This window comes from Labeo rohita, chromosome 21 (genome assembly GCF_022985175.1).
Source record: "Labeo rohita strain BAU-BD-2019 chromosome 21, IGBB_LRoh.1.0, whole genome shotgun sequence".
NCBI lineage: Eukaryota > Metazoa > Chordata > Actinopteri > Cypriniformes > Cyprinidae > Labeo > Labeo rohita.
In genome coordinates, this window is record NC_066889.1 from 12,313,078 (window position 1) to 12,335,211 (window position 22,134).

General features: G+C 36.5%; 1 protein-coding gene across 16 annotated transcripts in view; it reads left to right on the forward strand.

Annotated features, from left to right (window-relative positions):
- Window positions 1-22,134, forward strand: part of nrxn2a (neurexin 2a) — a 497,417-nt gene that overhangs the window by 308,927 nt on the left and 166,356 nt on the right. The window contains exon 1 of one of the 16 annotated variants that reach the window (XM_051093402.1): window positions 11,710-13,920. The exons of 14 other annotated variants lie outside the window; for them this stretch is intronic. In XM_051093402.1, the coding sequence (XP_050949359.1) occupies window positions 13,617-13,920 (304 nt within the window). In that variant the 5' untranslated portion in view covers window positions 11,710-13,616. Of the gene's footprint in view, window positions 1-11,709; window positions 13,921-22,134 lie in introns of those variants that run through there. One more of the 16 variants, XM_051093401.1, reaches the window with a different exon arrangement.

The following is a 22,134-nucleotide window of genomic DNA, read 5'->3' on the forward strand; positions in this document are numbered from 1 at the left end:
TGTCACATAATTTTTAATGTATCCTAGGAAATCATTTTTATATATGTGTGTGTGCAGTTTAAAAGTTAGTTTGGTATCAGTCAGACTTGCAATGTTTTTTTTTGTTTTTTTTTTGTTTTTTTTTAAGGAAGTCTCTTATGCTCATCAATGCTTCATTTATTTAATCACAAATACAGAAAAAATTTTTTTAATATACTTTAACATATAATTTATTCATATGATGCAAAGCTGAATTTTCAGCCATTACTCCAGTCACATGATCCTTCAAAAATCATTCTAATATGCTGATTCATTATTAGAATTATCTATGTTGGTGACAGTTGTGCTGCCAAATATTTTTTGGTTACTTTTTCCAAATGAATAAAATTAAAAAAGAACATATATATATAATTGTATTTATTTATTTTTTTTTTAGAAAATTTAGCTTTGATCACATGAATAAATTTGATTTTAATTAAAATGGGGGGGGGAAATTGTATTTACATTTTATTCTGTATTTTTGAACCTATAAACACAGCCTTTATGAGCATAAGAAACTTCTTTAAAAAACATGAAAAATCGTACTGTATATATATATATATATATATATATATATAATAAAAAAATAAAAAAATATATTTTATTATATATATATATATATATATATTAATATTAATATTTAGAGCTCAAGAAAGTAGTTATTACTGTAATTACTGTCGATGTTGAAAAATTTTTTCAGATATTTTTGATGTGTAGAATATTAAAAGGAACAGTATTTATTTGAAATATATATATTTTTAAACATTTATATGTGTTTACTGTCACATTTGATTACCTTAATGTGTCCTTCTTGAATAAATGTGTTATTCTTACTAAAGTTAAAGTCTTAGAAATGAATGAAATATGAATGAGGGTTATGAAATTGAATAAAAAATTAATATAATAACATGTAAAATTGATACTAATTTCATCATTATATTGTTATCATGTAAAAATTTATTGGCTGAATAATTGTCATTTAAACAAACAAAAAGCATAAAAATATGAATAATTCATATTTTTAAAACCTTTATTTAATTTGACGTACCCATTTTTAAAATGTAATGTTTTTAAAAGAAACATTTTATTCTCACCAAGACTGCATTCCATATCCAATATAGTAAAACAGTAATACTGTGAATCAAATATTGTTTCAATTTGAAGTAACTGTTTTCTAATATATTTTATAAATGTAATTTATTCCTTTGATGGCATAGCCAAATTTGCAGCATCCATTACTCCAGTCTTCAATGTCACATAATCCTTCAGAAATCATTTTTAATGTATCATAGGAAATAATTTTTTATATGTGTGTGTGTGTGTGCAGTTCAAAAGTTAGTTTGGTATCAGTCAGACTTGCAATGTTTTTTTTTTTTTTGTTTTTTTTTAAAGAAGTCTCTTATGCTTATCAATGCTTCTTTTATTTAATCACAAATACAGAAAAAAACTGTAATAGAAATAATGGTTTCTACTTTAATGTACTTTAAAATATAATTTATTCATATGATGCAAAGCTGAATTTTCAGCCATTACTCCAGTCACATGATCCTTTAAAAATATGCTGATTTATTATTAGAATTATCTATGTTGGCGACAGTTGTGCTGCCAAATATTTTTTGGTTACTTTTTTCAGATGAATAAAATTTAAAATGAAATATATATATATATATATATATATATATATATAATTTTTTTTTATTTATTTATTTTTTTTTTTTTTGAAAATTCAGATGATCACATGAATAAATTTGATTTTAATGTATATTACATTGTAGTAATATGTCACAATATTACATTTTATTCTGTATTTTTGATCCAATAAACACAGCCTTCATGAGCATAAGAAATTTCTTTAAAAAACAAAAAATTACTGTGTGTGTGTGTATATATATATATATATATATATATATATATATTTTTTTTTTTTTTTTTTTTTGGAAGCTAAGCATTCTTCATGATTTATAAAATGTATTTTTGATGTGTAGAATATAAGGAACAGCATTTATTTGAAATATATACTTTTTAAACATTTATAAACATTTATATGTGCTTACTTTCACATTTGATTACCTTAATGTGTCCTTCCTTAATAAATGCATTATTCTTACTAAAGCTAAATTCTTAGAAATAAATGAAATATGAATGAGGGTAATGAAATTGAATTAAAAAAAATAATATAATAATATGTAAAATTGATACTAATTTCATCATTATATTGTTATCATGTAAAAATTTACTGGCTGATTAATTAGAAATCGTTAGTTTTTCCACACCTTAGTTATTTGACATTACCAAAATTGGTAACACAATAAGGTTCCATTAGTTAATGTTAGTTATTGTATTAACTAAGATGAACAAACAAGAAGCAATACATTTATTACAGTATTTATTAATCTTTGTCAATGTTAGTTAATGAAAATACAGTCGTTCATTGTTAGTTCATGTTAATTCACAGTGCATTAACTAACGTTACTAAGAACAACTTTTGATTGTAATAATGCATTAGTAAATGTTGAAATTAGCTAAGATTGATAAATGCTGTAGAAGTCTTAGTTAATGTTAATGAAAGTATTTAACTAATGAACCTTATCGTAAACTTATTGTGTAAGTGTTAGCGCAAAATCCATTCAGTCAGTGTCTCTCTGAGTTAGATCAGCTGACGAAACAAAAAAAGTAAGATTCCAGTGACCCCCCCAAAAAAAAGAAAAAGACATGGATTATGAAAATTTGACGTGACCTACAACCTCAGACGGAACAGTTGAAACAGAACTCCCATCCTCGTTTTCATTTGCGTCAAATTAAATATTGAGTCTACTGAGTTCCTTCACCAAAAATCCAAAGAAATGCACAGTGATTGGTGTCTTGCTCGTTAAATGCTTCGGCGGAGATGGCCCTTTAACACTGTGCCCTCAGATGTATCTGTCCAATGTTGGCTCTGAGAACAAGTGTGAGCTGTCCTAATTGAAATTAAAGCCTACTGCTGCTGGAGTGGATCCCACCCTGCCAAAGGGCTGGCTTTTGCACAGGTGGGCCTTTACAGTTCACATAATGGGAAGAAGTATTTCTGTCACAGATGGTTGGGTTCATTTCTAGTGGCACCTGGCCCCCAGACACACTTACACACACACATACTCCCACCTACCTACGTGCATGCACGTGCTGGTTCGGTCTCTTCGCCCTTCTTGTGCCACCCACCATGAATGATGAGGCTCCTGGTGCACTGACACCATGTGGGCAGGCCTGCAGAACACATGGACAGCAGCATGCTGCTTCTCACACACTCCTCACTGTATGCTCTACAAGCAGATGAGGAGTCGCGTATGCCTCGCTTGGCCAAGTTCTGATGGTTACTTGTGCTACTGCCCTGTTTTGCAGTGCTGGGCTCACATTGGAAATCATCTACAATATGAGCAGTTTGTTTTTTCCTCAGACCATTACCCACTGAGGTTAATGTTTACCAGAGTTGCTGTTAAATAACTCTGTTTGCCAGGGTTTTCAAAGGTAAATAAAATAATAGTAAAAAAGATTAAATCTCAGTATTTTTTTTAAAACCTAGTGAGCTGCCTCTGATAAGGCTGCAACCTTCTAAGTCAGCATCATAGAAGCTCATGATTTAGAGCAGTGGTTTTCAAAATTTTTAAGAGCGACCCACCTATATATATCAGAAAATTCTGCTATAATCAGTGAGTCTCTCTACACGACACAATTAATCTCTTATTTACATTGCATCTACAGAGCGCAGGACTGAACTTGGCGAGTGGATACTGATACACAAAACGCCTCTGATTGGCCATTGCGTTCTGGAAATTAACAGATATGTCTGTTGTTGGCTACAATGTTCAACACTTCAAAAATAGAGTGCAAACACAAATGCATGTTGGATTCTGCCTTGAGGCGGCTGCCGCTTACTTTCGTTCTGTTGTTTATTTAGTTATTATAGTTTCCCGGTTCTCGCTTCCTTCCTCCCTGAATCTTGAACTGTGTAACATACATACAATTTCCTCATAACATCCTGGCAACCCATTTTTTAAGGGTCACGACCCAGGGTTTGGAAACCACTGATTTAGAGTATCAACATTGGCAATACATCACTGCATGTTGTATATACCATTTGAGAATCAACTTAAAAGCAGATAACTAAGCTCACTGTTTTAAACTGTGTAAGTATACTCAAATATAGTAATTTAAGTACTGTTGTGCTACAGTATTAGTCTACTGTATAAATATTGGACTGTATGTACAATTAACTAATTGTTAAATTATTTTTGAATGAAATATAAGGTTTTAGAGAGTTTAACATTAATATGTTGATTTTTATTATTTTTGAAAAATGTCTTTTGTGCTCACCAAGGCTGCATTTAATTTATAAAGTATACCTACAAAAAAAAAAGAAAACTGTAATATTTTTTTTTCTTTTTTTGAAGTTAAATGTTTACAAAGTTGAATGTTTACTTTTTGTCTTAAAGTCTTTTCAAATGTTATTTATTCTTGTGCTGATGATTATTATTCCATTCTTCAGTGTCACATGATCCTTCAGAAATCATTTTATATGCTGACTTAGAAGACTTTTAGACTTTAGAAAGCTTAGTGCATTATTTTAAATGTATAAAACAGTTTTTGCTGATTAATATTTTTTTTGTGCAAACCAGAAATATAAATTAATAAATAATCTGTATAAATCTCTTTAATGTCACATTTACTAAATTGAATGCAACCTTGCTAAAATTAAATTACTAATTTATTTCAAAACCAAAAAATCTCACTGCCTGACTTCAGAGTGTACATTACGCTGTGCCTGAAAGTGACCGGCACTTTTGCGTAGATGCAGAGTTGCAGCCAGCAGAGTTAACCCATGGTATGGCAGCAAAGTTCCTTGATTATTATGCCGAAATGAGAGTATAATTCGTAGCCATATCGACCTAGAAAATTGCAACTTTTTATTTTTCGTACACTTTGTACACGGTGTAACTACAGATAAGTCAAGTATTAAATAGAGAGGATATCAAAACTCTTTGGTCATTTTTGAGCACGGTCTAATCGGATTCAATGATCTACGCTAAGCTATGCTAAAAGTGCTACCGCCAGACCCCGAGATCGGTTGAAAGGATTAAAAAATGGTAAAACTGAACTGTTTATTTCTAGGGGAGTTGGAAAATGTGTTTTTTTTTCCACTCCAAAAGTGGAGTGTTCCTTTAATGTTACATTAGATAAATATAATGCAGCCTTGCTAAAGTATTAATTTATTTCAAAACTATTCTATTCTATTCTATTCTATTCTATTCTACTGGCTGGAGTAACAGCTTCTATTCTATTCTATTCTATTGACTGGAGTAATATGTTTTCTCTTCTACTGTCAGGAGCAACAGCTTGAGATTTATTCTATTCTATTCTATTCTATTCTATTGACTGGAGTAACAGCTTCTATTCTATTCTATTCTAATATAAAATAGAATAGAATAGAATAGAATAGAATAGAATAGAATAGAATAGAATAGAATAGAAGCTATTACTCCAGCCAGTAGAATAGAATAGAATAAAATCTTTTACTCGAGCCAATAGAATAGAATAAAGTAGAATCTGTTACTCCGGCCAATAGAATAGAATAGAATAGAATAGAATAGGAGCTATGTACTCTACTGTTTAGAAGTTTGGAGTCAGTGAGATTTTTTTTGTTTTGAAATAAATGAATACTTTTAGCAAGGTTCATTAAAGACATTTATTATGTTTATTTATAGAAGTTAAATCTAGTTAAATTTAAATCTAGTTAAATTTAAATCTTAATAAATAAATAAACATAATAAATGTATTTAATGTCACATTTGCTAAATTTAATGCAACCTTGCTAAAAGTAGTAATTTATTTCAAAACAAAAATCAATGTTATTGACTGGAGTAACAGCTTCTAATCTATTCTATTCTGTTCTATTCTATTCTATTCTATTCTATTCTATATTTTATATTGCCTTCAAGGAGGATTTCATTTTGTTTGGAGCTCACATCTTTTATATCATATATTTGTTCTTTTAAGGTGCCAGATCCAGATCCCGATGGTTTAATGTTGTTTGCTTTAATATACTCTCAGCGGACATGAGCAGAAGCGGCTCAGGCAGAATTTGTTCTGATAAGCGAGAATCCACTAGTAGATGGCACTCGCGCCATTTCCTGAGTTCTTAATACCTTACCCTTATCTTTTGTGCCGCAGACAAAAGAAAAATATAGTCTGCGTTTTCATAAATCAAGACGTAATATCTGATTTTTGAATAGAAGTCTTTGTAATGGCAGAAATCTCAAACACAAACTTACCTCGGCCAGATTAAAAGGCAATGCAATCTTCTTAACCTGTCAAACGATCCTTGCACCGCAGTGGTTTTGGATGAGTGCGTTTAGGTGCAGCCAAGCGTGTATTCACACTGGGTTTCTTCCCTTCCCCTAAAGAGCAATGTGAGGTGCTGTCTCTTTAAGTTGAATTAAATCCAGCAGATATCTCAACCGCGGGCCATTAGTTCCAGAGGAGGCAGGCATTATGAGTAATTATACCAAAACTGCCATTATTAATCCGGCCTCATCTTCCCCGGGGGCTACTGCACAAATGTCTTGGGTGGAAATGCTCAGGATACAGGAAAGTGCAGATGATGTCTCTCTTCCTGTTGTTTATCCCCACACACCCATTACGCTGTGGGTTTTTATCGTGAATTACACAATATTAAGGAATAAATGAGATTCTTCAATGGCGTCTGAGATCGATCCTTCAGACCAACAGGGAATGTTACAATAGGCTAGTCATTAGTGTGTCAGCATAAACAAAAAAAGCTTTGCTAACGTGGGCGACAGCATTTAAAGGTGAACTGAGTCATTTCTGTGCTGCTATTGTCAGAAAATGGAATTGCAAAAATAATGTTTTCAAGTAGGTTTCTCCAAACATTCCCTCCCTCTTCTATTGCTTGACCTGTCCCTAAAGCTAATTTTGCTATGTTCGCTATAGGTTGAGATAAGCGGCCTACAGTACAAAAAGCTTGGTTACAGTTGTCTCTGCATGTAAAGCTTGGGCAGAAATGAATGAAAATGAATGAAATTAATGAAAATGAAATCTATCATCATTTACTCACCTTCATGTCATCCCTTGTAAAAAAGTACACTTTAGTGTTCTTTTCAAAAGAGTAATTATTACAGAAATAATATAAATAAAAAAATATATAACTACTTAAGTGCAAAATGAAAGTGATATTTTTGAACGCTAAATTTACATTTATTTACAACGAGAGTTTATTTTAAGTGAGTATGATTCCTATCTATTCTATTCCCAGATAGCACATGTACGTCTGCAAAATGTCTGTTAAATATCAGTTGATCGAGTAAGCATCTGCTGTGTACAGATGTCTGACAGATGTCTGTAAGATGTCATTGTTACATACATTCTAAATCATAGACATCTTAAAGACTTCTAACAGACATCTGTCTGATAGAAAATGTCCTATAGACGCATTGCAGATAAGCAAACAATCTAAAAACTACATTGTTAAGGTGTAAATGCAGACATCAAATAGACATCTCTGTAATGTGCGTGTGCTATTAGGTTTGTCTTTAAAATGATGTGTAAACTATCCCAAATAGCACACGTACGTCTACAAGATGTTAGTTAAAGATCAGTTGATCTGGAATACATCTGCTGTGTACAAACATCTGACAGACGTCTGTAAGATGTCACTTTTACATACATTCTAAATTATAAACATCTTAAAGACATCTAATAGACATCTATTTGACATCTGATAGGAAACACCCTATAGACGTATTGCAGATTAGCAAACGATCTAAAAAATATGTCTTCCAGATGTAAATGTAGACGTCAAATTGACATCTCTGTGATGTGTGTGTGCTATTAGGGTTGTCTTTAAAATTATGTGTAAACTATCCCAAATAGCACACGTACGTCTGCAAGATGTCTGTTAAAGAACAGTTGATCTGGAAAGCATCTGCTGTGTACAAACATCTGACAGACGTCTGTAAGATGTCACTTTTACATACATTCTAAATTATAAACATCTTAAAGACATCTAATAGACATCTATTTGACATCTGATATGAAACATCCTATAGACGTATTGCAGATTAGCAAACAATCTAAAAAATGTCTTCCAGATGTAAATGTAGACATCAAATAGACATTTCTGTGATGTACGCGTGGTATTAGGGTTGTCTTTAAAATGACGTGTAAACTATCCAAGATAGCACACATACTTCTGCAAGATGTCTGTAAGATGTAACATGTCACTTTTATACATTCTAAAGACATCTAATAGACATCTATTTGACACCTGATAGGAAACATCCTGAAAACGTATTGCAGATGAGCAAACAATCTAAAAATTATGTCTTCCAGATGTAAATGTAGACGTCAAATAGACATCTCTGTGATGTACGTGTGCTATCAGGCATGGTAAACTAAAATAGAATTTAAAGTTGTTTCTATTTAAACTTGTCATGTATTTAAATATATTTGTAATGATGTTGCACTTTATACCTCACTACAGTAAAATTTACCAAGAATTTTTTGACAAGTATCAAGATTTTAATACAAAATCTTGTATTTTAAAGTAAAGCTTTTTAAAAGTATACTTAAGTATGCTGAGAAACATAATCATGATCATGAAAATTTAGTCTTTTAAGTACACTTAAGTGGCATTCTATTACATTAAAGGAACAGTTCCTTCATTAATTACTCAACCTCATATCGTTCCAAACCTTTGACCTTCCGTTCATCTTCAGAACATAAATTAAGATATTTTTGATGAAATCTGAGAGCTTTCTGACCCTGCATAGACAGCAAAGCAACTGACACGTTTAAGGCCCAGAAAGGTAAAATAGCCCGTGATTCAACTGTAATCTTACGGAGCTGTAAAAATACTTTTTGTGTGCAAAGAAAACAAAAATAATGACTTCATTCAACAATTTCTTGTGTTCCACGTCAGTCTTTGATGCATGCATGTGGTGCTGTTGACGCAGGAGCCAGCATTCTGACGTAGAACATCCATCTCTTTTAGTTCATTGTCTGTATATTCTGTTTCAAATAAGTAAGGCTAGGCAAAAATTGCAAGTCATCCTCTCTGTTGAAATCTTCAGACATGTTTACGAAGACTGTTTTTATGTACAGCATCCGTCTTCATCTGCTTGTAAACAAAGCACAGCACATCCAGGTTCTATGTCTGGAATGACAGCTCCTGCATCAAGGTTTGGATTGACGTAAAAGTAAATAAATGCTGGCACAAATGTTATTTTTGTGTCAACTTGACCAAATATATGTGCGGATAAAAGCTGACAATGTTCTCCTAGGTTGTTTTGTTTATCCCTCCATGTAAAGAGTCGGCTAACAGCAGTGTGCTCTAATGCTGTAAGTGTTTCGGGTTCTGAAGCCAACACAATGGACATGATTGGTGTTTGGCCTCCTTGTGAGTACCTTTATCACATGCGCTGCATGTCGTCTCAACCTTCTGACTCTGAGTGGGCCAACGTGCTGTGTGGAGAGAAGATGGCCAACAGCTAAGACTACCTAGTGGCAGATGGTTAAACTCAGGGACGTCTCGCACCCAGAAGCGCGCGCGGCCCAGATAGCATCGTCTCTTATCATGCTGAGCAACCCCAGGGTTGGCAAATTGATTAATACCAGCCTTTCATCTCCGAGAACCCTCGTGAAGATATCATCGCCGCTGAGGAGAATGTCCCCAATCCAGCAGACTGACAATAGATGACACCTCTTATGAATTACCGGCACCCTAATTCCACTTCAACCTTCATCATCATCAGTCTTTGAGGTTATCTAGGCCTCATTATGCAACCGGAGCTGCATGTGTCTCTCTCTACCTCTTTGATAGAAAATGGCGACTACCATCATTGATTATGTTTCGCCGCCGCATCCCAGATCCTTCAGTATGGATGTTTTTGCACATCTTGAAAGCGCGTCACCTGATCTCAAGGTTATCTCCTGTGTATCTCGGTCTGCAGAGAAATGAGAATCGATTACAGTGGGACGGGCATCTCTTTCGGCCTGCCCCGAGGCTAAATCTCGACGAGCAGGCCTGTGTGTTCATTTGAACGGCGTCGACAGTGTGGCTAACTGTGGCCGTTAGCTGCGTCCGACGTGGTGGATTTACAGACTTGGCTGCTGTTCGCCGTGACACGGAGTTGCCCCCTCCTCTTCTCCATTCTGTTCAATCAACCCAGCTCATTGGCGGCACCAGCCCCCCTCGCTCCCTCCCTGTGTCTGAGTAATGGCCTGCTTCTCCCCTCCTGTCACCATGAAAGGTGGCTCTGGCTCTTTGCTGTTCGGCCTTTTTTTCCACGCACGTCCTTTCAACCGGCAAGGCAATCCCAACTGAGATCTCTATCCTGGGTGATTTATCTGATGTATGAAGCATAGATTCAGTCCATCTCTCTATCTCTCTTTCTCACACACTGTGATGGAGCGATCATCATTTGTTGTGTCCATACATTTTTACTGATCAAAAACTTCTGCTCTTACAAGTAACACCATTAGAGAGCCAATTGCTTTACAAGCACAGGTTTCTTTGCAGTGCTGATAGATTTCCTATTGAAACAACATTTGCCTTGGGATATGTTTTAAGGCTTGTTTATCTGTCATAAACATGCTAAATTTGCAACTGATAAATGCTAACTTACCATGTGCCATTGTTTAACTGGTTGGTATCATGCAGAGGCACGAGACCCTCCATTAATTCTTGCCGTTATACCAAGTGCAATACTTCATGAGGGTATCTACATGCTGTGTTGCAATTGATTACCAATTTGCTGTTTCTTTTTTCACTTAATCTCTTTTTATCCGTTGGCGATTACATTAGCAATCTAGCTGACTGAAACAGCTCAAACATGCGTGTTAACCTTGCCTTTTGTACAAACATTTTGGTAAGGTCTCATGCTGAGAATGAAGATGAAGATTATTTACTATATTACACAACAGCAGTTAAAGTTACAGCAGGAGTCCGCGTCTCTCTCTTGCCTCCCCTGAGCCCACTGAGTTTTACCAGACTCCTTAAAGCGTGCAGTGAGTTGGGTGGGGGGTAAATGAGAATAAATAAGGCAAAGTCACATGCGAGGAGGTAATGCCTCCATCGCGATATGATTGGATATGACTGGTTATGTTCGACTGTGATTGGTTCATACAATAAATCCCGTTGTGTTTGTGCACGTTCTGTATCCGCGAATCAGTCTGAATGAACAATATAATAGCGTTAATGGCGAACAAAAAAGTAAATAAATATCTCACCACTTTGTCAAGTCAAAATCAATCTTCAAATGGCATAAAACATGATCTGTGAGGGGTTTTAGTGAGCAACTAAGTGTGGTTTACCAACCTCTAATGACTGATGATCCAAAAATGAGTTTATTAGTAAAAAAAAAAAAAAAAAAAAGATCAGATGAACATCAGTTCACAAATAAAATATATACTTGTTTAAATAAAAGTTTAAATTGTTACTATTTCGAATTGTTGTTATTTTGGAATAAATATAAAATGTGAGATTCATACATGGTTTTATTACTTTGTTAATGTAAGTAAGTATTGTTAATTGAATTAAGAAAATGTAACTGGGACAATGGATTTGCATTTAATTAAAATAATTTAATTGTTTTTGCAAATGAACTCTTCATATGTACTGAAATCCTTTGGTTTGCAGATTGGCTCAAATGTGATCTTTACTGAAAGTCACAAACAGAAACATTTTATCTCATGGGCCTTTAGACATACATAAATGAATTTGAATATCTAACCCTTGATTCTGTATAAATAAACACACCTTTAATAGAACAACCTAAACAAATGAGCATGAAATGGAACCATTTAGAAAATGTGAGAGAGACAGCGGCAGGCATTTGCCGTCAAATTTTGCCTCGTACTAAATTATTCATCAAGATCGGGAACCAACTACTGCTATCTTGGTCGCAGGGGGGGTTGGTTGCATCTGGCACCAGCAAGACTTTTCAGATTTTCTGAGCGTGATTTCCACATTGGCTGAAAATAGACCACCTGTAAAAAATGCAAAAACCACCATCTTTCTTTGGCACTTTCACATACCGTTGCAGGAATAAACAGCATCTTCTATTGCTAGTCTCACTGGTCAAGTTCTGCAGTGTGAGGCTGGTGTGTTTTCAGAAGCTGTGGTGAGCGTGCGCAGCGCCCTGAATTTGTATTCCTGGTTGCGTGTGTGCCGTGCAACTGATTCTTTTTTCTTCTCCATCTTTTGGCTTCTTTCTATGTCTGCATGTGTGCTTATGCACTACGATCGCCTGCTCCCTGCACACCCCTCCCTTCTCTTTCTCTCTTTTCCTCAGACACACACTGCACCGCTCTCTCTCTCTCTCTCTCTCTCTCTCTCTCCATCTCTGTAGCAGTCTCTGGTTGAGCATCCAGAAGGAGGACCGTGCGTCCTGCACCGCTCGCTTGCGGCAAGCAACGCTTGTTGTTTCTGAGGGGTTTTTTCTCAGCCTTTGCTCTCGGTCCCATCAATCCCGGGAGAAGAGCTATCGAGGATCGCGAGGAGCCTAATTGAATTAGCATGCTTTTCAGCACAGCGGCGCACGTACGGATTTTGGTCGTCCACACTTCGAGGGGCATTTTGCTGGTAACACTGTCAGACTAAGCACATTAGCAAGTGAATGCTTATCGGAAAGGGGGAGGGAAAAGAGAAAAGAGGGATAAAATGCAGCGCTAATCGATACGGCGTCCGCGTCAGAGGCAGAGACAACAATCCGAGAGAGCCATCCAGGATGCTGCTGGAAAACTGATCCAGCTCCGCGCCAGGTCTTCCACTTTGAGAGGGAACGCGCAGCGGAGAAGCTTCGCGCTGCATCTGCAGCCAACGCGTCAGGAGTCACAGCCGGCTTTATTTATTTATTTGCTGCTTTTTCCTTCTACCATGCTGCAGCAGAAGTCTCTCTTTCTCTCCGTCTGCGAAAAGGAAACGTGAGCGCTTCTTCACGTCGGGTCAGTCTCATCCTATCTGTTTCCTCCTTTCTCTGTTTCCTGTCATCTTTTAATCGGCATTAGAATAATCCATTAGCCACCGGGATGTCTCTTATCTCCTCTTGCGCGATAGAGGAGCTGCCCTCTGAGGGAGAGTGGTCTAAATAGCGCGTAAGCCGTACCTGAGGCTGGGAACTCGAAGGGAGACGCCTCCCGGCATCTCTTGCACCTGGAGCGTTTCTCCCCTCGTCAATTAAGTCGCAAAATCTGCATCCAGAAATATCGATCGGCGTGGCCGTGATTAGAACGCTTTTGGGAGTTGCAGCGCAGATGATTATCGACTCGATCGAACCTGCCCTCCTCCTCTTCGCAGACAAGCTCCCTTGTTTGGTTTTCTTTCTTTTTTGATAGCCACCAAGCGTGAAAGCCAGGAGGAACTGCCCAATTGTTTTTTTCCCCCTTTTGGATTTTTGAAGCCGGACTTGAAAGGAATTTCTTCTTTTTGAGGATTTTATCGTCGCTTGGAAACCTACTGTGAAAGCCTTGGGGCTTTGGGTAGCATTGTTTTCTTCTGCATTGTTTACTTGACCCGTGGATAACGATTGACATGGGCAACCCTCTCTGAGATGTACTCTTTCCAACGGGTGGGACAAATGGGGTGTGGAAGGGCCTACGCCGGACCTTCTTGCCCCAGACTGGAGGTGGTGCTCCTGGGCTGGGAGTGTGGCGGAGGCAGCTGGCTGGGCCTCGGCTCTTGGTGGAGATTGGCGTTATCTCTGGCCTTGTTGGCTTCGATGCCGGACAGAACGGCCAGTGCCCGTGTGTCTTCCAGCCTGAGCACCACACACCATGTCCATCACTTCCATAACAAGCATGGTACCGTACCCATCGCCATCAACAGGATGCCCTTCCTCACAAGAGGAGGCCACGGTAAGCCCTCACTCCTTCCGCTTTATCGACCGGGTTTCTCAGACCCAATGGGTCTAGAAAGCTTTGATTTGATTAAGGAGAGTTATTACTGATACAGCACCCTGATACATGTGCGCATGCCCCGGGTTTCGCTTGGTACGTCATGTACACGCTTTGATCTGTTCCTTAATAGATCACATGGGGAGTGGCCTTGTGCTCTTTGCACTCACTGCAGATCTAGAGGAGAGATGGGTTTGTTGCATAAAAAGTGTTGGCCAGATGTGCTCCTTTTGATGTCCAGCCACGCCACTGCTCCTTGCCAGGCATCTTTTTTGACACCTGTGTCAATCAAAGATTGTGTGCAGCATTGACAACCTGTCTTCCTGCTGAGCTCTAGCATATGTTGAGTGTCCAGTGAGCTTGTCATATTCCAGCGATAATCCTTAAAGTCAAAGAGCTGCCCTGTGCTACAGACTTTAATCACCTGGGAGAGTTTCTGGCTGCTTTAGCATATTTATTTTTGTGGTGTTTGGATTAGGATCCAGGTCTTGCATCTTTTATGATAGGTCAGAGTTTTTTGTTGTGATTCATTTGATTTTGTTCTCCCACCTTTCGTTCTGATTATCAAATAAAAGAGGACAACAACAACAATAATTTTGGTTATTATCATATTATTATACTCTTAAAAATAAATGTTCTTTAAAAGGTTCTTCACAGAAGAACCATTTTTGGTTCCACAAAGAACCATCTCTTTCTTACTTTTTTATAACCTGAAGAAGCTTCTTTCGCCACAAAGAACATTTTGTGAAACAGAAACGTTCTTCAGATGTTAAAGGTTCTTTATAGAACCATTTACACAAAAAAGGTTCTTCCATGGCATCGTGAAGCACCTTTATTTTTAAGAGTATATTGATTAAAAATATATGCATGTATAATAATGCATGTATGCATTAGACAAACAGCACAAAAAATTATCTTTTTTCCCACTTTGTGCGGCATTTGCTATACACTAGTGTCAGGTTTTGTTTTGTTTTTCTCTAAGAAATTAATATTTTTATTCAGCAAGGATGCATCACATTGATTACTGAAGTGGCAGTAAAGACATTTATTATGCTACAAGCAAATAAACAAAAACAAATAAATCCTGTTCTTTTCAACTTTCTATTCATCAAAAAATCCTGGAACAAAATGTATGTTTTGACAAAAATATGAAGCAATTGTTTTCAACGCTGACAATAATAAGAAATGTTTCATGAGCACCAAATCTGCAGAAAGATCATTGAATCATGGCTGCTGAAGTTCCATTTTAAAATATATATTTAAATAGAAAACACTTCTTTTAAAGTGTAATAATATTTCACAGTGTTACAGTTTCTACTGTATTTTGATCAAATAAATGCAGACTGGTAAGGATAAGAGAAATCTTTTTTAAAAAAACTGACCCAAACATATGAATATTAATGTGTTTTCAGTAACACTTTATTTTATGGTTTATTTTAACTAGATATCTTAACTCTTTATTTTATCTTAACTAGTTGCTTATTAGCATGCATATTACTACAATATTAGCCATTTATTAGTACTAATTAAGCAATATTAATGCCTTATTCTACATGACCTTATTCTACATCCCTAATGTTTTTAACCCCTGCACAATACCCAAACTTAACAACTACCTTACTAACTATTAATAAGCAGCAAATTAGGAATTTATTGAGGTAAAACTCATAGTTAATGGTGAATAAGAGTTCCCTATTCTAAAGTGTTATCGTGTTTTCTTTATTTGCAAGAAACAATTCTTCAAGAAACAGGCTTCTGTAAAACATTACAAAATATCACCAGCCCCAAACTTTTGAATGGTAGTATATATAAATATACATCAAGTCAAATAGAGATCTCATTGCAAATACACAAGGCTTTTTTTCACACTGCTCAGTTTGTCAGACCCTTGCTTTTACTATCCCTCAAACCAGCATTGTATAAAACAGAGCAGCTTAACAGAGCTCAGTGTTGCCAGTTGCATAGTGTTGTCACATCTGCATGAACTCAAAGCAGTCCATGAAGATCTGCTTTAAACAGAGAAACAGAGCTGGTGATTGTTCAAAGTCATTAGATTTTTTTTTTTTTTTTTCAATTAATCAATGAACGTCTTTTATCAATGATTGTTTTAATAAAAGAACTTGTGCATATGGTAATGAGTTAAAAGAACAGAACTTCACCAGTTCCATTCCCTTTCATAGATGTTGAGACTTTTAACTCCACTCAATACCACTCACATACTGAGATCTAGAACACCACAAACACAGACTACAACATTGTACTGTATTGTACATCAGCTATTTTGGGATTTAACTTGACTAATCAAGCAGAATTAACTGCTACGCAATGCGGGTTAAAAGATTAGTTCACTTCCAGAATTAAAATTTCCTGCTAATTTATTCACCCCCATGTCATCCAAGGTGTTCATGTCTTTCTTTCATCAATCAAATAAAGAAATTAAGGTTTCTGAGGAAAACATTCCAGGATTTTCTCCATATAGTGGATTTCAATGGGGATCTGTGGTTTGAAGGTCCAAATTGCAGTTTCAATGCAGCTTCAAAGGTCTCTACACAATCCCATCTGAGGAATAAGTGTCTAATCTAAGAAAAAAATAAAAATGTATATACTTTTTTAACCACAAATGCTCATCTTGCACTAGCTCTGCGATGCACGTCCACATCTTCACGCATTACGTAGTAAAGTTGGGAAGGTCACGTGTGACATAGTTGGAAGTACTGATCCAGTGTTTACAAAGCGAATGTGCAAAGAAAGTCAAAAAGGTAAAACAACGTCTGACGTTTTGGAGTTGGAATAGAAAATGAGACCCTAACATGCCTTTTTGAACCGATGTACACAGACGAAGAACTAACCGCATGTGACCTTTCCAACATTATTACATAATGCGTAAACATTCTTAAAAATAAAGGTGCTTCACGATGCCATAGAAGAACCTTTTTTGTCTAAATGGTTCCATAAAGAACCTTTAACATCTGAAGAACTTTTCTGCTTCACAAAAGGTTCTTTGTGGTGAAAGAAGGTTCTTTAGATTATAAAAAGGTAAGAAAGAGATCTTTAAAGAACCTTTGACTGAATGGTTCTTTGTGGAACCAAAAATGGTTCTTCTATGGCATAGATGTGAAGAACCTTTTAAAGCACCTTTATTTTTAAGAGTGAAGTCGTAGATATACATTGCAGAGCTAGTGCAAGATGCATTTGTGATTAAAAAAGAATATAAATTTGTATTTTCTTTTAGAAAATGATTGATCGTTTTGTTAGATAAGACCCTTTTTCCTTGGCTAGAATCGTGTAGAGCCCTTTGAAGCTGCAATTTGGACCTTCAACCTGCTGAGATCCCATTGAAGTCTAGAATGCCCAGAATGTTTTCCTCAAAAACCTTTTTTTTTTTTTTTTTGACTGAAGAAAGAAAGACACGAACGTCTTGGATGACATAGGGGTGAGTAAATTATCATGAAAATGAATTTATCCTTTAAGTCCTGTTCACACCAAGTCCAAATCAATTACTTTGAGAATATAACCTATTTACAAAAAATCACATCAAACTAGTGCTAAAAAATGGACAAAACTCAACCAAAAGCAAAATATATATATATATATATATCTCTGCAATAATTTGGATTCATTGTGAAGGACGTTATAAAGATGTATTGTGTTGCTGTGCAAATTGTGCTTGTTCTTCATGCTGAAAATTCTAACTCGTTTTGAACACCAACCAACCACACATGCCTTTTCATTCCATTTTAATGAATTTCATCATGTAAACTTAGCTTTGCTTTTATCTTAGCCTTCTCACATTCTGAGAACGAATATGGGTGTAACCAACAAGATGACTTTCATTTTGATGTGGCAGTTGATCAGTAAAGCGGTCATGCGTTGTTTTTGTTGTCTGAGTGCTGGACGCATTTATGGCTGCTTGGACACTTAGTGGAAGAGGGAAGCAACGAGAGTGGGGACATTGGATAGCCACAATCAATGTGTCACCTCCCACACAGCGCGAAGTTATAGTAGCCAAGCTTTCCATCTGAAGAGTCTGGGAGGACAGTGCTAAATGATCCTTTTAAACAGAGAGGGTTAGAGGGATCAGTCCTTCATCCCCAATGACAAGTAGTTCAACGGGGAATGTGATCCCGCACAGTAATGGGATCATCAAGGCAACTGTTAGCAGAATCATGGCCCTTTCAGAGTTTTTCATTACAACTGGTATTGTCAGTCCGATTCACTGCTTCCGTCTCGACATTAATCTCACCTGCCCTCCCATCCGTCTGCCGCAAAATATGCAATGAATTTTCAGCGTCCTTATCGCGTGGAAACAGGGCTGGCAATCCTGACGGAGCCGAGGTGGAGCCGACACGTTGTGAATTACATCACCGCTCTTGTAAGGCATCTACACAGCCATTACCGGAGTCCCACAACTGAATGCCGCTGTCAGAGTGTCCAACCCTGATGCACGACAGCTGATAATGTTACAAAATAGACAGATCAATTTAATGACTGTATGACTCTAAATTCCGCCCCTTTATTCAAAATGCATTCAGAGTTTTATACATATAATGCATTTTAAGCATGTTTATAATGACTTGCAATGCATTTCCATGCAGTCCTAAAGCATCTCCAGCAAGCTGGAAACCTTCACCCCCACTGACCAATAATCACATCCTGCCAGATCCCATCACTCAAAGCGGCCCCTGGCAGCAAGGTGGAGATAATTGATGTAATTGATATGTAGATTAGTAGAATAAGTCAATCAGGTGTACAGGGGCCGGGCTGATGTAAGGATGAAATGATGGAGAGATAGAGGGGGAGAAAGAGGTGTCACACCACGCAGACCGTTGCCTCCATCGCATGCTGCTGACATTTGCACTAGACGCTGCTCGTCATTTGTGCATCTCATGCCATCTGAAGAGCTCTTGGCACGGCACTTATCTGCTTGACATGCTGGAAACCAGCACTCAAATGCACTTTGTGTTTATTGTACAGGGCTGTCACAGCTCCAGTTTATCTATTTTTTTATTATTATATTTTGAAGGCGGACTCTGTATTTTTTTTTTCATTAAAACGTTTGACGAAAAGTACAACATGAATAGTACATTATAAAATACTGTTAAATGGCGTCTAAGTGCATGAATTTAAGACTTGGTAACAGCTGTTTTATCAGGCATGACGCTGTTCTCCAAAAATTGCTGAGTTTATCTTTAAAGAGTCATAAAACTATACTGTTACTTCTACTAGTATGTTATTACTATTATTATTCTTATTTAATTAACATCTTAGTAGAAAAAAAGATGGACAATTATTTTCTATATAATAATAATAATAATAATAATAATAATAGCTGAATTTAAGTAGCAGCTGTTTATTTGGCATGGAGCTGGAGTTCATTAGTAAAAAGTCATAAATTTGTACTTTTATTTCTACTAATAACTTCAGTTCTGTGCGATGGTATTTTGAGATGAGGAGGCATTTCTTTCTTTTTTTTTTAATCAAATGTAAATTCATGTCCCTGCAACACATTCTCACTCCCAACTCGTCAAATATTGACCCCTTTAGCATCATTTTTTAACACACAATGTACCCCTTTAGCGTCACTTTTCAATGTGTAGGGTCATCTATTGTTTTCCTATTCTATTGTTTGCCTTAACTTAATCATTTGCATGCATAAAAATAGAAATAATTTTAAATAAAGTTATAGTTTCATTGGAGCACCTAACCCCACCCTTACCCTAAACCTACCCACTTCTGAACAATATAAAACACGTAACAGGCAAAAAGTACAGTCACAGGTATATATTGCAAAACAAGCAGTATAAAAGCATTACAAAGTCCTGTTGCATTCTGAGTCTTCTGAAGCCATATGATATCTTTATGCGAAGAAGAGAGTAAAACATAAGGTTTTAGTCACTGAAAATGATCCTGCTCACATCTCATTCAAAAAGATCGGTCACGAGACACACAAGAGCCCATGGCATTTCACAACCAAAGCTGACGTAACGCTTCTTTTGAATTTGCACACAAACTGCAACACACAGGACAAGCTTTATCTATTTATCTATTCCTTTATCTGTTCCTCTCAGAAATCAATCGTTTTGCCTCAGAAGACTTGAAATACTACACTGTAAAAAGTTTTCACCAGTTTCAACTTAAAAACTTAAGCTTAGCAGCTGACTTAAAATTTTAAGTTAAATCAACTTAAAAGTACAAGTCATTTCAACTCATAAGTTACATCAACTTAAAAGTACAAGTCATTTTAACTCTTTTTATTGTAGTGAGTTGAAATGACTTGTACTTTTAAGTTGGTTAAACTTAAAATTTTAAGGCAGCTGAAACTGGTGAAAACATTTTACCGTGTTATATTTTTTGGATCAATTATGACTGTAGTTGTATTTGTCTGTTATATTCTTTGTTTTTTTGACAAATGGTTAGGTTTAGGGGCTGGGGTAAGGTTACGGGCTCATAAATGTGTAAATAGTGTAATGTAAATAAAGCTGTTGTGACTGTTTACATTGAAAAATCACACCCCAACATATATGCAATAATAGCAAATTGATACCCAATATATAATTTGATCATGACAATAAAATTCCCACTGCCTTTCACGTCAGCATATTGACATCAAGGGTTTCTTATTTAAAGCAATGAAGGGCCCTGCATGTCAAAAAATGGCGCTAAAGGGGTACTCAGTGCATCAAAAAGTGACGCCAAAGGGTCCTGACCAAGCGTCAACATGTGATGGCTTGGGAATGAGAATGTGTTGGTCCCTGTAACATACACTTGGTTAAATAAACATTACTTACACTATCAGAAAAAGAAAAAAAAAATCTATTTTCTGTTTTTACATTAGCAATATAATCAATATTCTATTTAGCCAAGTATGAATCTCATCAAGTTAGTGTTTTTAAGTCTTTTACATTTATTTCAAAATAATAACTTGAGGCAGTAACAATTTAAACACTATATTTGTGAACTTATGTTTATCTATTCTTTTTAATATTTAGCTTTGAACTATTTTTAATTTTTTTGGATAATCAGTCATCAGAGTTCTGTAAATATTGGTCACAAACACTGAGACTTACTAATTAAAAACTCCCACAGATCATGTTTTCATGCCATTTGAAGTCTTTTTTTGACATGACATAAATTTCAGTGTGTGAGTTGTTTACTTTTTAAAATTATTAACGCCATTATATTGTTCATTCAGACTGATTGGCGAATACAAAACATGCATGAACACAAAGAGGCAGGATTTATCGAATCAATCACAGTCGATCATAGTCGTATCCAATCATATCGCGATAGAGGCATTGCCTCCTCTCAAGTAACTTTCCTCCATTCATTCTCAATTACCCCCCACCAAACTTCACCGAACACTTTAGGATGTTTGTTAAAACTCAATGGGCTCAGGGGAGGCGAGAGAGACGCGGACTCTTGCTGAAACTTTACCTGCTGGTGTCGCTGTTGAACAGTGTTTCAAGTGATTTATATGCTTTTTAATGTTATATTTTTGTAATACTGGTGCTGTTTAGTTTTTGTACTCTGCCTCCCTTGCCTCCTCAGAGGAAACGTCATTCTTCTGTTTGCTTTTCTTTTGACTTGTGTTTAGCCACACCAATCATGCAGCGACTTTCTCCGCACTTGTCCCAATTCTTTAACTCTTGCCCCCTCGACCTTTAATCATTCACCCGTCGCCCCTGACAACACAGCTGCGGGCCGCCTGCCACGCCACTGACCCACTGATCCATCGATTCCACAGCCTGATGGATTTCCACAGTTTTATTTGAGGATCTGCCAAACAGCAGAAATCTAATATATCGCTTCTTTCCCTCTCTCTCCATCTTGTTTTTTGTCACCGTCTCATTGAAATGCTGCTCGCCCCTCCCCTCCTCCTCTAATACCCAAAGCTCCATGCGCTGATGGAGGCGTGATGTTTGACAAGCAGCAGGTTCTGTTTGTTCACTCACGCCTGCCCCTGCATGCTGATGTGGGGTTTCCCGGTCATCGCTATATATGGCGAAGACGTCGCCCCCTCCGCACGATTCCCAGATCAAACATTCGTTTTCCGTGAGGCTCAAGGGCGCACCTTGATCTGAGCAAGGGCATCTCCTAATGCGCCGCCACTCGAGAAAGCCATGATGGATGCGACCCCTTACAGGTGAAAAGGGGCTATCCTTTGTGGATCACTGG